This window comes from Octodon degus, unplaced genomic scaffold, assembly GCF_000260255.1.
Source record: "Octodon degus isolate 3935 unplaced genomic scaffold, OctDeg1.0 scaffold00004, whole genome shotgun sequence".
Lineage (NCBI taxonomy): Eukaryota > Metazoa > Chordata > Mammalia > Rodentia > Octodontidae > Octodon > Octodon degus.
This window is the reverse complement of record NW_004524580.1, coordinates 30201182-30216338: the sequence shown is the minus strand read 5'-3', so window position 1 is coordinate 30216338 and position 15157 is coordinate 30201182. Positions and strand designations below refer to the sequence as shown.

The following is a 15157-nucleotide window of genomic DNA, read 5'->3' as shown; positions in this document are numbered from 1 at the left end:
ATTGAACTGCGGTCCCTGTGCTTTGCTAAGCTTGTTCTAAGTAGGTGCTTTAGACCACTGAGCCATCTCACCAGCCCCCCCTTTTTTTTTTAAATTTTTATTTATAAGGTTTGTATTTTTATAAAATTTGTAGTATGAACCTTGTCGGACATATATTAGCCTCAGTGCCACTTTATTTGCTGTTGGGAATGAATGAAGCGTAATTTGCGCACCTGTGAAGTAGTACAGGCTTGAGGGTTGTAAAGAGCTTGCAAGGGCAAGTGTTCTTTATGAACCATGACCTGTGTCTTCCCAAGTGTGCACCGGGCTGGGCTGTCCTTCATTATACTGGCCAGAAGCACAGCGAGAGTGATGTGTCAACAGGCTGAGCTCTCCTGGAGTCCATGTGGGGCGGGTGGCCCAAAGCTCCCTGAGCAGCTGTCCTTGACCAGCTGCGTAACACAGCTGCGTAGGGAGGGGTGTCCGTGTGGTCTTGGACACTGCAAGAGGTGACTGAAAAAGAGAAGGCTGTACTGATCGGAAGTCCTAAGGTTTTTGGTAAATAGCAGTAACATTTTAACTTCATTTCAGTTTTTAAAACACTGCATTTCTTTTTTTCCTGCTCATGAAGATACTACATTTCTGTGACTTGATTTGTTTTGTTTATCAAAGAAAACATTCCATAAAAATGTGCAGTTTTATGTGTCAGGTAAAAAATTAACTTAAATTTTTAAAAATGTCCTAAAATACTTGATACATATTTACGAGAGAAGAAACGATGCTCGCGTCTTCAGGACAGGAGCTGCAGGGTCCGGCTCGCCCTGCGCAGCGCTCGGGCCGGTGGCGGCCGTGCGTCTCTGCCGAGCTCGAGGCAAGCACGCAGGCTCCCTGGCCGTGCAGCCTCACTCAGCCGCCGCACCGAGAAGGGTGGCTGGCCGGCCATGAGCGCCGCCCTGGAGAGCGCGGTGCCACTGATGCTCGCCTTAGCTCTGGCCTGTGACGGCACATCCTGTTTAAATGTTTAGGGTTGAGGGGCCGGGGAGTTGGCTCAGTGGAATAAGCGCTTTCCTGGCAAGCACAGGGCCTGACTTCAATCCCTGGTTCCACAAAAAAAAGTTTAGGGTTGGGCCAGGGAGAGAGCTCAGTGGTCTAAAGCACCTACTTAGGCAAGCACGCAGAGACCACGGTACAATCCCCAGCACCACATGCCACGCCAGCCCCGCCCCCAGGGTGGGCTGAGCCAGCCACAAAAAACGAACAAACAAGTATACCTTTTGGCGTCAGCAAGGTAGCTCAGCCATCTAAAGCACCTGCTTAGGCAGCCACAGGGGGCCGCAGTTGGATCCCCAGCACCACACGCCACGCTGGCCACACCATCAGGGTAGGCTGAGCCAGCCCCCAAAATAAATGTTTGGGGCATTCTTGTAGGTTAGAGTTCAAGGTCACAAGTTCAGTTCACTGTGTTTAGTCCCATGGCAATAGTGTTAATCTGTAAAGTTAGTCAAATACCTGACACACACAAATCACTGACCATCAGAATAAGATCAAAAGAGTTTGCACAGCTCTTGTAGATCTAATGTGACGTTCTTAATGACTTCAGGATGCAAAGCTGGGAGTGTACTGTTGTTTCATATGTGAGAAACTACACATTTTTAGTACCATTACGTGTGTGTGTGTGTGTGTGTGTGTGTTAGCCAGGTCGGGCTAGGCCATTCTGCACAGTGTGCCTAGCAGCTGGGATGACAAGGCACACGGCCCCACACCGCCACTGGATGCCATGAAAGAGCAGCGCGCCGCGCCACACGTTCAGATGTAAGAGCAGGAGGTTTCTTTCACATCCCAGATAACTGAAATTTAAAATGTAGGCTAGAGGGCTGGGGAGATAGCTGAGTGGAGTAAGTGCTTGCCTGGCAGGTACAAGGTCCTGAGTTTGATCCCTGGTACCACAAAACAAAAAACAAAACCCCTAAAACGTGGGCTAGCAGGAGAATTGTGAGAGGCCCTGTCTCAAGAAATGAAAACAAAAATAAAAATAATAGTAAAATGTGTTCTACTGAGCATTTTTAAAAGATAACATATATATATATATATATATATATATATATATTTTAACATTTATTTAGTGTGTGTGTGTGTGTGTGTGTGTGTGTGTGTGTGGCAGCTCAGCCCACCAGGGGGCGGGGCTGGCTGGCATGTGGTGCTGGGGGATTGAACCGCGGTCCCTGTGCTTTGCCAAGCTTGTTCCAAGTAGGTGCTTTAGACCACTGAGCCATCTCGCCAGCCCCAAGATAACATATTTTAAATAAAAACCTTCTACAACAACTTGCGTTGCTCTTTATCCCTGCATCACAGGTGTTAACAGGTGAAGCGTGCAGGCAGTGGTAAGGCTCACGCAGCCTGCGAGTGCAGAGGGAGGCGACAGGCTGACCCCAGGGCCAGGGCCTGGGACCGTGATACGGGGCTCTGTGCATTAAAAATAAGAATAATTATTAGCTAAGTTACGTTTGAGAAAACTTTGAGTATTTTATTTACCAATGTCTTTTACTTCCAAGTTTATGACATAGAGAATTAAAGATGAGATTTTACGAACCTGTGGAATTCACAGGGGCTCAAGAGTTGAGGCCACCACTAACACACCCCTCACAAACGCCTAATATGCACACCTGACACACACACGATGCACATGTCCCACACGCACACCCCTGCAGACGTGTCCAACCTCCAGGCGCTGTACTCTGACTCGCTCACTCGTTTGCTTTCTTCAGCTGGCATCCATCCCGGGCCTCGATGACGTGATGCTGGAAGCATCTCCTGTAAGTGTCACCAGTGTCACAGACAGATCCCACTCTGAAGCCACCTCAGAGCAGTCACAGGTATGTGTCCAGGTTCGGGAAGCACACATGCATTTCTGAGTCAAGCCCCATAGACCGGAGGTGCGGGTTGGAGGGGAGAAGTTAAGTGAAAGGAAACACTTTTTAATAGTGAGATTATAAGGCTTAATAGAAATTGAAATTCAAAGAAAAAAAGCTGTTTTGGTTATTTTGATGAGATTCCTGAACTTAATATTTTCTTCAACTAAAAAAAGTGATCATCAACCTAGAGGACTAGGAAATACCGTGAATATAATTATTTTGCTCAAGTTCACTATGGGAAAATATCTAATTCTATAATGTTTTACTATAAATTCAAACAACCACAAAAATAGAGTAATTCATTCCCACTCCCCGCACCCATGAAGTCGGTCACAGTGGCCTTCTCTGTCCTTGTCACTTGCTGACAGGCACCACGGGCACCATGCCCTTGCACCTGCAGGACTCCCCGCGCACCTCCATGTCAGTGACATTTTCTCACATCACATGGTCCTGTACAAATGCTGTCCTCGACTTTGTCACAGGCAGTGTCATCAGTAGTGGCTCCTGGTCCTCTTGGATTCGGTGCCTGCTGCATGGGTCTCACCTGGCCAGAGCTAGGAGGAGGGAAGGCTCCACCTACACCCCGGGCAGCTGGGTCAGGCTGCGCTGTGACGCACCCCGCAGGTGTTGCCGGGCTCTTGACATCTGCAGGGTGCTTGTCATGGGATGTCATAGATGGTGACACTGAGAGTGATGTTACAGCTGGCCCTGAAAGAATGTGTGCCACGTTGCGCTTCACTCGGCCCGTCTCCACAGCAGCCCTAGGGCAGCACCACCATGTGCCACCGCACGTGACCACTCGTAGGTGGACAGTGTCCAAGAAACTGCCTCTGCAGTGGCCAGGCCGGGGCTTTGTGGCCTCTGCTCCCTGAACAGTACAGTGGCCATTGAGCTGGCGTTAGCACTGCCATAGGCCCTGTACAATCCAGAGGTGGTGTGAGGCGTTCTCGGAGCCTAGACTGCAAATACCGTGCCATGGTATGGTGTGGACATGGAAGTCCAGGATCTTGTGTCCGCAGGGGCCTTGCGATGAATGCCCCAGCCACCAGGGCTGAGCCTACTGTAGTGTGGGCCTCGCAGAGACTCACAAAGGGCAGGTGACTCCCTGAAGGACAGACAGTGTAGGTGCCACAGCTCTAACCCTGGAGCTCCAGTGCTGCGTCACACTGCACTGTTTTTAATTTTTAATTTTTTTGTATTTTAAGGATGGGTCTACAGGGTGTTCAGGGTCTCACTGTTAGATCGGACACGTAGTGATCTGCCTGTTTACAGCCTCCCAAGAGCTGGGATTACAGGTGTGTGCCACAACGCCCAGTCTCAATTGCTGTCTCGGTGCACTCTGGGGGTGGGGCTGGCACAGCAGGCCTGGGGATCGAACCCCTGGCCCCTGGGCCTGTTACAGGAGCTTTAATCCACGGAGCTATTTGGTCGGCCCACACCGCACTGTCTTGCACCTCTGTTCAGACTTTGGCCACAGCAGGCTGGGCAGTGCCGAGGCCTTGGAGAAGACTGTGTGTGCAGGTGCTGTGTGCACACGGATGACTCAGATGATCATTTGCATTACTGTTAGGTATGGAGACTGTCGCCTCCATTTGTTAATGTGGTGAGCCTCACTTTGATGACTCCCGACTCCCACAATATAAATTCAGTATGCCTGAAGATGTCCAGGTGCTGCAAAGGAGGTGTGACGCTCTCAATTCGATGTGGACACCACCTCTTTCCTAAGGCAGAGCATCTGTAAAGGATATTAAAGTATTTCCAGCCCAGGCATAGTAGCACACACCTATAATCCCAGGACTCAGGAGGCTAAGGCAGGAGGATCACAGTGACTTTGAAGCCAGCATGGGCTGCAAAGTAATTTCAGGGCCAGCCTGGAGTACACAGTGAGAACCTGTCTCAAAAAAAAAGTATTTTCACTTTATCTTCAGATTATTCTTTAGTAGATAACTTGTACAGTCATATGTTTATATAAATATTTTAAATGAGGGGCTGGGGAGATGGCTAAGTGGAATATGTGCTTCCCTGGCAAGCGCAAGGGCCTGAGTTCAATCCTCGGTTCCGGGGAAAAAAAAATTAAATGAATCTATCTAGCTTAAAATATTAATGTTTCAAGCAGCATTGTGAATGCAATCTATAAAGTATATTTTAGAATCTTATGCAGTTGTGTTGATCCTAGCCTAGCTATGAATTTAAAAAATGTAATAGCTGAATTTCTTAATTTGCTTTGCAAGTTCAAATTCACCTATTGTATCTTCTCAGTTTTATTTTAAAATTGTATATTTATTTAGAGAATTTACCAACTCCACTTAAAAATTATAATAAAGTTTTCTTTGCTCAACTTAGTAAGTTTTACCAGCATGTTGTTCTTATGTATTTCCTCTTCTTTGTTATTGGCATGTTTTATGTAAATATTTTGAAATGAGCTTAACTGAAGCTTTACCTAGTGTCCATTTGTGCTAGAGGACAACTTTATTATCAGAGAGCTTTTCATTAACAAAATCAGCCATTTATCACTGCCTCTAACCTCTGTGTGAATCAAAACCCAAAAGCTTCCATCCTGGTTTTTTACAGCTTTAATTTTATAGTTTAGATCTTCCCATTATTCTCAGTGGAACATCCATTTACACAGGCTGAGATCACCTTGAGAACAGAAAGGAGGCCAGCTGGGAGAGGAGCGCGGACTTCCCGGGCACCAGGTGCCCGCGTGCAAGGCGGTGCCCGAGGAGCTCGGGAGGGCAGGGTTACCGCACAGCCCCGGCTGCTGGGGCAGGCTGGAGCGCTGCCGTCGCCCGCCACGCTCTGCTGCTAGACTTTGTTCTCCACAATTTTTTTAGAAACAGACTTGGAGTTTTTTTTTTTATTTAATTGTTTTAGAGTTTTTCATTTTTATATGCATATTCATGTGTGTACATTAACTTTTTAACATCAACAGTGTAATGTGAGAAACCTGAAGGATTTGGTGATGTTTATTTGCTTCAGAGTTTTTGATGTAGTTTATATGAATTGTTTGAGAAAAACTTTTTTTAAATTTTATTTTATTTGTGTGTGTGCGTGTGTGTGTGTGTGTGTGTGTGTGTGGCCAGCTCATCCCACCAGGGGGCGGGGCAGGCTAGCATGTGGTGCTGGGGGACTGAATCCCGGTCCCTGTGCTTTGCTAAGCTTGTTCTAAGTAGGTGCTTTAGACCACTGAGCCATCTCACCAGCCCCTGAGAAAAACCTTTAACATGACTCACATTCGTATTCTAAAGACAGTAAAATTTTGAAGGTATTTATTGATTTATCAGTTTTTTTCTCTTTTATGTATTTAGTACAAGGTCTACAGGGTCTCACTGCGTAGATCGGACTCATAGTGATCCTCCTGTTTTCAGCCTCCCAAGCGCTGGGATTACACTACCACACTCAGTCTCAGTGGCCTTCTCAGCATGGTATGGGGGCGGGGCTGGCATGGCACACAAGGGACCGAGCCCCCGGTCATTGTGTCTGCCTAAGCAGGTGCTTTAATCTGCTGAGCTATCTGGCTCGCCCTTATCAGCATTCTGATTGATAGAAATAAATTTATTTTACTTGTTAAAGGAAGTCCTCTTAACACTTACGTGTAGATACTGAGATTCACAAAAGTACATTTATGCTAAGTGTTCAGTTTGATAAAAAAAAAATGAGATTTTTTTAAAATTGAGAAATATGAATGAGACAGTTTCAAAGCTGATTAATAGGACAGTTTTGATAATCAATACATTGTACCTTGTTTTCTTCTTAGTGGTTATCCATAGTACAAGAAGCAGACAGGATATCCTGTCCAAACACTATTAGTACACCTCTTTCTTCTCACTGAATTAAGTGAAAGTAGCTGTGTATTTATTCTAACTCTTTTGTGTATATAAATACAAAATGGTCTTTCCTTTATATCTTTTTTTTTTTTTTTTTTTTTTGCCCTGTCAGAAATGGATAGCCTATTGGATATCCTATTTAGATATCCTAAATGGATATCTAAATACTATAGATGTTTGAATTCAGCTAAACAATCTAACAGTGTCTAGCAGTCTGTGATATTAGCGGGTTATCCTCAGAAGTTATTGACTTGAGCCTTTTACAGCTCATCGTATTAATACGGCTTTACTTTATATACCTCATTTTTATACTTTTCTGCTGGATGGTTAAGACCAAGATATAGCAAGACCTATATAACAAGAAAGTAACTTTTGTATCTGATAAGGTCATTCAAGTACTCTTAGGATTTATCCTGTAGCCTTGTACCGCACTTTGTAGATCCTTTGTCAGTGTCAGCCATGAGGATGAGTCATAGCCATTGATTGACCAAAAAATGAGATTTTGGTACAGGTGTCTTAGCTCTGCGCTGCAGCTAACATAGTTCTGTGCCTTCTCGTAACAGGAGCCTTCTCATCTAAAGACACCATGCCCCAGTATATGTATAGAGTTCATTGAGCAACCTCAGCTGTTCTTGGAGAGTAGTACCATTAATAATGATTCTGTTAGTAGCTAAAATGTCCAAAACTAATTTTATCTGACAAGCTAGGTTCTACCCCACAGAACCTGTAGGCAGTGTTTCCGGAAATGTTAAGAGTAGTCGCGTGTGCCTGGAGTACAGGGTGTTGGGGGAGTCGGCCGGGGAGATGGGGATTCCTAGGGAGTCAACTCACTGTCTGCAGAGCAGCTGACCACATGAGTTTCGCTGGCTGTATTCTGAGTTTTATTAAGTATTGTAGCCACATGTATTCCATGGTTTATATTGTCACTGGGGACAAAGTAGAATTTAAATAAAAATAATAATAAATTTTAATGCCATAAATATTTTTTCATTCTCAAGAACAGTATGTTTGTGGTGTTAAATGTAGTTAAGTGTCATATTTAAGTGTCAGTAGACAAATAAAAATGTATATCCTGTAATTAAACTACTGATATTTAAATTTAGAAATACAGTCTTCTCTGCTATTTATTGCCTTTAATTATAAAGAAAAACTTACCTATTTAAGTAGCCTGATGGGGTCCTTTCTTTGAAGTGTCTAAAGATTTACATAAAATACTCTCTACAGCAGAACAGTACACAGGACCCTGGACCACAGGAAAGTGAAGTATCGTCAGAAAATATCTTAACTGTAGCTGAGGATCCAAGATATGCCAGATATCTCAAAATGGTTCACGTGGTAAGCTGACGCAGTCTGTCTTCTCTGTCTAGCAGCCTCGTTTAAATTCTTCACCCTGGAGGTTTCATTGGTACTTTTCCAGTCTAAGAAAACTGCTAAACAAAATAACCACGTTTTCTACTCTTTTCTGTTTTATAACTCTGACATAAAGTAACCAAAAGTCAATCTTTCTCCTTAAAAGTGAGTTCACTACATTATCATAGTCGTGTGTTGATTTGTGTAATTTTTTCTATGCTTTACCCAAAGTTATCACTACAAATCTTAGCTGATTCAGAGAGAAATGGAAGTACACTATTCATTTGGTAAATCATGTGATTTAACTTCTCACTAACACAGATAATGTTCTTTAAAAATATTTTTTTTTCTGATGCTCATCTGTCAGTGATTTATGAAAAGAACATAAGTCTCGTGACCATGTAAGGTAATGCTTTTAAGATAATATGACTTTAAAATTCATAGTTTTCTCAGAAATTATGCATTTTCCATTATGAGTCATAGCAGAAGTCCGTTCCTCGTCGTGACTGAAGAAAGCCCTGCTGCAAGTGGTTGAAGGCGCTCGCTGCATGTCACTTTTATGTTAATCAAAACATGCATGATTTGGAACATTCTGTTATCAGCAAAAGCAGTACTAACACCAAAGACTAAAGAACAGGGTTGTTTTGCTGTCCCTGGCGTATTTATCACCAAAATAATTTAAGAGCAAGCGCTAATCTTTGTCATCTGTAAAGAGCACGTTGCCTGACTCAGAAGCTGCAGCAGTAACAGTGCAAGCGGAGCAACCGCGTGAACTCTTTCTGTCTGAAGTATGTCTGTCACTTTTCTTGTTTCCCTGGCAGCCAGCACGCTGGGCTCGTAAGTTTGGGGGCAAAAAAGGACTTTGGATAAAAATCTATAAAGTTCTTGGTTTATAAGAGTGTGCACAAGTCCGTATGGATTTTCATCATATGAGTACAGCTTTAAAGCTGTAAGCCAGGAAGGCACACACTCGAGAGGCGTGAAAAATGTGAATCTTTCAAACCAAAGAGAAGCTTTGAAATGATCCATAAATCCTTTCGTGGCCTACCCAGTAGAAAGCAGGGAAATCTATCGGGTGAGATCATTCGTGGATGATGGTCCCTGAGGATGAGTGTCACACGGTCTGTCCTCTTAACTGTTCCATTTTCCAGTTTCTGGTCACCACGGTCGAGTCTGCCAGGACGTTCTCAGTAGAACAGTTCCAAAGTCAGCGGTGTATGTTTGAAGTTGCAGCTTTCCTGCTGCTGTCCTGGCAGGCCCGTGTCTTGCTTCTTTGGGTAGGAGGCCACCTCTCGGTCCCCATGCCGCCTGGCTGTCCGGCAAGTCTCTGCAGGGTGGCAGTGCATGCACAGGGGGCTCAGGTGTGCCTGGGGCCTTGGGTGCCCTGCGGAGCAGGAGAGCCCCTGCTGTCCACCTGCTCCGTGAGCATTTGTTCAGCACGCTGGCATGATCACAGGTGTTGTCTACATTTCTTCTCCCAGTTACATTCCTAGTCACAGTTTCTATTTTGTTATTAATTATCAGGTTTCACTGCTTTCTACAATTTTACATTTTTATGTATGTAAAATTACTATTTTAATACTCATTGTCCAATCAGGTGGCTTGCCATCTCGCTAGGAGAAGCTGGATTCCTTACAGACCCAAGACCAGTCCCTGTACCTTAGCCACCGCTGGCTGCTGACCTCGTTGCTCGGCCACTGCATAGTCAGCCTCCCTGGTGCTCTGGGGGTAAACACAGGGCCCTGCCACCCGGGGCCTCAGCCGCAGCTACGTCTTCCACTGCCCAAGCAGCTCCCTGGTGTCCTCCTGGGCTGCTGTCCTCCCTCTCTTCGGATCACATCCACACATCATTGGCAAGTGAGGCTTTGAATGACAGCATCCCCTGGCCAACCCGTCGCCCCTGCCGCACTGTCTTCTCCAGAGTGAGCAGCTCAGAAAACGCAAGTTTCCCAGGCCCCACACTAAAATCAGAACCTCCAGAGCGGGCTCGTGGCCAAGACCAGTGGCGGCGAACCTTTAGGAGCTTCCCATGATGTAGCCCTCTGCAGCACTGGCCCAACCATACGTATTGGAGGAAAAAGTCTTCTGAGTAAGAACTGTGTAAGATTAGTTCAAACTGTACACTACTGCTATGAAAAGTTTTCCTTTAAATATTTAAAAACTAAATGACTTTTAAAAAATAAACACTGCCCCAACCCTCCCTACCCACTGCTCCCTCACCCCATATCCCACCCCCAATGGTGGGCTGGCCCTGCTGCCCAGTCAGCTTGGGTGTTGCTCACAGGAGTGCTCGGTGCTGTGGGTCCCAGCCCTGTCCCTGGTTTCAGTGCACTTTCCTGGTATGCTGCCCCTGGCTCCACCCGTCCATCCTAGCTTCCGGGAACGCTGCCCTTCTGGGGTCATGCCGTGACCTTCACCTGCCTGTCACCATTTTCATGGGTCATGGCCATGTAGGCCACAGCAGCCACGGGTGATTTTCAAGGAGGAGGGGAACACGTGTTTTACTCTGCCATCCCAAACCTGGAAGTTCATCTGCATGGGATTTCACATTACTCTTCTTAGTGTGCCGAACTGACCCAAGTCCTTGCCTGTCCTTTAGTTCTTAGTGTCCCTGGGTTACATTCTGTAATCACACAAAACTACAGATTCTTCCCTGTTGAAGTGTTCCCTTTCCATCTCTGAATCCAGCTTCCCTTCTCTTGGTTACTGATGTCTGCGTTCTCTATCTTGTTCTGACACATGCTTCACTAAATCATCCCAGCTTCTGACTCCAGCAACAGAGTGCTGGGGATGGGTCTTCCTCCACACTTATCTTCGTACAAAAGTCCCCACTTCAGCCCCTCTTCTGCCATTGTTCATTTATATTTCTCTCTCCCAGAAAGCCTGAGAAGAAGAGCAGTGTCCTCATGAATCTGTTCTCGTTCAGACCTGACTCAAGGTTCTCAGTTACGATTGTTAGTGGACTTGTGTGGTCCTGTGCTTCAGCTCTCCTTCCCAAATTTGTGCTACCTGGAAACAGAACATAATTCTGTTTCTTCACGGTGCTAATTTTAAATACTGGTGGAAGCAAATGAAGAGCAGAGCGATTCATGTCAACCACGTGGTTGACATAAATCTACTATTCTTTGGATGAGTGCTACCAAATAAGTAAACTCTTTTTCCTGCTTCCTAAGTCTGTCTTGAGTGACTGTCAGAATGGGAACTGGAAGAACAGATGCAACACCTCCTGGATTAGAAAATGCATCCTCTAAGTGGACTTGCTAGAGACCTGATGTGGTCCGCACCATTGAGCCGTTCTGCTGTCATCAGTGATTCGGCATGGATCAGATACCATGTGTCCATAGTCCAAGAGGCCCTGCTCCTTCACATTTCCATGTGAAAGCTTCTGATTAGTTGTTTATTCTGTGGAGTTGGTTCACTCCGTTGAGTGGGACTGAGGACAGACAGGATTCTGGGGCATCAAGACAGAAAGACAAACCCACGTGACCACCGACCTCAAGAGCCGCCTGACTCTAGCTAATTCTAAAGCTTCCTTCATTACAAATTGCCTTAGCAATACCACTGAAAAGCTTCTGTTTCCAAGGAAGATTTAGATATTTTCAACTACTTAGTGCTTTTCCCTTTAGATAGGCTGAAGTTTTTCTTGCTTACCCAACACTTCAGTTTTCATCGTTAATGCAGGGAAAAGCCGATATCAGCAAAATTTACAGCTTCTCTGTTGGTATGATCTCACATTATTAATGGTCATTAAAGCTGTTCTAGAGGCCTGCAGTGCAACTGTTCGGGAATTGCTTGCATTAAAAAAAGGAAGACAGCCTGGTCTCAAAAATACCCGCCCATAAGAAAAACAATGTATTTCTGCCAAAGTATAAAAATCTGTACCTGCCACCCTAAAACTTACCCTCTCTTTGCCCTCAGAAGGGAATCAGCACTTGTGCACACAGTGCCCTGATTTCTCTTCCAGCACACGTATATTAGCATTGATGTCAGCCCGGCTCTGTGGGGCTTCTTTCCCAGTGTCACATGACCCCCTTCAGGGTCCTGCAGTCTTTCTCCCATTTCTGTCCTGGATCCCTGTGTAAGACTTCTCATCCCTCTCTAGCAAAGGGCAGAGTAGAAAAGTATTTCTCAACTTTCTCTCTAAAATAAGCTTGAGTTTGCAGGCCACCCATGTAGCAGATCACTTACTTCAGATAGGAAGATGCAGCCCGGGATTGCAGAGGCATGTCAGTTCTGCGACGTCCTCCCTATCGGGATGGTGATCTTCTTTGCTTCTTTCCCAAGCCCCCCTGAGGATTCCTTCCCAGATTCTAGCTGCCTCCTGGAATGTGTTGCCTTCATAGTGAACTGGGGATTGAACTCAGGCCCTTGCGCTTGCCAGGGAAGCGCTTATTCCACTGAGCCATCTCCCCAGCCCTAAATCTACTTTAGAACCTAACAGTCTTAGCTAATTACTATAGACTCCTTTGAACAGAAACTCACACCGTCTTCCACTGAGCCCAAACTCTGCAGAGCAATAGGTGACACTCTGCCTTTGGTGCCTATGCCTACTCTGTTCCACCTGGGCCACCGTCCAGAAGGCTTCCGCTTCGAGAAAGCGGCTGCTACCCTGGAGATTGTGGGCGCCTAGGCGTGTACTGGGCCTCCACCTGGACCTGGCATGGTGTGCTGGAACTGCTTTGCCGCCTCGTGGCCCCGTGTGACCACAGTCAGCTTGAATCACTCTCGAGGCCCTGGTTTCTTCATGTATAAAGTAAGACTGGAAGTTCCTTCTAGATTTATGGCCTGTATGAATGGATCCTCAAATTGGGATATTGTTATTCATGAAAGTTCCTGCAACACCGCCTGGCATATTCTGGGGATTTCCCCTTGTATAAACAAGTTTTACCCAAGCCTTTAGTGAGTAACCCTGCTGTGTCGCCAGCGTGGCAGAGCGCTGGGCTGAGCTGAGCCGTTGTTGTAACAGTGCGGCATGCACGCCTTTGCAGCTCTGTACTGCTTTTCCACCCTACCTGGAATTGGGTCACTTTTCCAACAGTCTTCCCCCTCGTTACGGGCAGAGCTCAGTGAGGCCTTTGCCAGTCGTAAATGGGGCACTGGGAAAGTCCGGCTTCCACGTTAAGAAGTGAATGACTTACAATTTTTAAAACCAGTTCGCCATCTTTCCGGTTTCCTCAGCGCAAGGAATCATGAGCGGCAATCTCCCGCAACACCCTGTACAAGGCGGTGCTCGAGGTCCTGCGCAGGAACCAGCGCGAGCACCGGAAGGTTTTAAAGACTGGAGTTGCAGATCAGCTTGAAGAAGTGTGACCCTCAGAAGGACGCACGCTTCTCGCGCGCCGTCAGTTTGAAGGCCGTCCACACGCCACCCCAGTGCTCTGTGTGTCCTGGCAGACCGGCAGCACTGCGACGAGGCCACGGCCGTGGACATCCCCACATGGACATCGAGGTGCTGAGGAAGCTCAATAAGAAGAAGCTGGTTAAAAAGCTGGCCAAGAGGTACAATGCCTTTCTGGCCTCAGAGTTAAGAGGTACGAGCCTTTCTGGCCTTGAAGTCTCTGATCAAGCAGATCCCACGGGTCCCGGGGCCTGGCCTCAATAAGGCGAGCAAGTTCCCTTCCCTGCTGACCCACAGTGAAGGCATGGTGCCCAAAGTTGACGAAGTGAAATCTGTGATCAAGTTCCAGATGAAGAAGGTCCTGTGTCTGGCTGTGGCTGCTGGTCACATGACGATGACAGATGATGAGCCTGTGTACAACATCCATCTGGCCATCAGCTTCCTGGTGGCCCTGCTCAAGGAGAATTGGCAGAACGTCTGGGCCCTGTATATCAAGAGCACAGTGGGCAAGCCCCAGCGCCTGTATTAGGGCACATCCTAATAAATGTCAGTGCCACCAAATATAAAAAAAAAAATAAAACCAGTTTGCCAAAACAGGCTCTTCAAACACTTAGACTTTCTAAAGCTCTCTTCTTAGTCCTGCTTAAAATGCAAATTGCATAATCTCTGGTTCTGGTGGTTCCAGTGCCTCTGTTGATGGTGGCTGGCTGCTTGCTGACAGAAGTGGCTTCCTTCCCCTGAGGGCAGAGTGGCTCCAGGTGACAGGGTTGCTGCCCAAGATGTCACGCACCTGCATCTGCTGAGACCAGCCCAGCATGGAGCCGAGGGCACCTCAGCCATCCAGCGAGGGGCAGTGACCATGAGAGCAGTTAGCATTCTGAAACTTTGTGGGTAAGACTGCTTTCCGTGGTGTAGAGTTTCAGGTTGATTCCTTACCACCAATCAACAAAAGTAGTGAAAAGGGAGAACTGTCCTTCAAACCCCACAGCTGCGAAAAACAGCAGTGCATACTTTATTTGGACAATGTATGTTCTTTTTTGTACTTTAAAAGTAAGTGGATATGATAGCATGTATTGCATTTATAATAGCTGGACCTTACCAGCCAGTACCAGAATCAGATTTCTGAACACATGAACATTTTGGGATAGAAATACTTTATTTTTTTCAGTATTGAGGAATGAACCAAGGGTCTTCACACAGCAAAAGCCCCAGCCCCTTTTTTATTTTTATTTGAGACAGAATCTGGGTAAATTACTTAATTCCCAGCCTCGGATCAAACCTGTAATGTTCCTACCTCAGCCTCCCAGAGTGCTGGGATCACAGGCAACAATGCTTTTTGGAGTGTTTAGCTTTACACTGTTCAGCAGAGTTCAAAGCTGCCTGTCCTGGGGCTTGATTTCCCACATGTGGAGGTAGATAAGATACAACTGAACATGTCTGTTTAGTAGTGGAACTTAGCTGGCTTTGAAAGTGGAAAGGAAAACGTTTTGTCCTTCCCCTCGCTTCAGTGGCCAGCCAAGGTTGCTTGACCACAAGCACAAAGACGCACAGATCGCTTCTCGTCGGCCTTTTGGCTAAGGGTAAGCAGATCTGTTCTTACTGGATATGACCTCTGAGGATAACATAATGTATTACATAGATTTTTCAAAGTACAAGATGGAGTAGGTGCTTGCTCTGCCCCTCCGCGCATAGACCTGGTGCTGCAGTACCTCCAGGAATGGCGCGCAGTGTGCCGTCCCCAGGCGGCGGGG

At 46.2% G+C, this 15157-nt stretch overlaps 1 protein-coding gene and 1 pseudogene across 4 annotated transcripts in view; both read left to right on the top strand.

The window, feature by feature from the left end:
- Washc3 (WASH complex subunit 3) overlaps window positions 1–15157 on the top strand; it is a 36359-nt gene that overhangs the window by 6617 nt on the left and 14585 nt on the right. For 2 of the 4 annotated variants that reach the window (XM_023716904.1, XM_004623844.2), the window contains 2 exons: window positions 2745–2852; window positions 7943–8053. In XM_023716904.1, coding sequence (XP_023572672.1) covers window positions 2745–2852; window positions 7943–8053 — 219 coding nt within the window. The remainder of the gene's footprint in view (window positions 1–2744; window positions 2853–7942; window positions 8054–15157) is intronic. The other 2 variants (XM_023716900.1, XM_023716910.1) reach the window with 2 other exon arrangements.
- LOC111817401 lies at window positions 14958–15137 on the top strand (annotated as a pseudogene).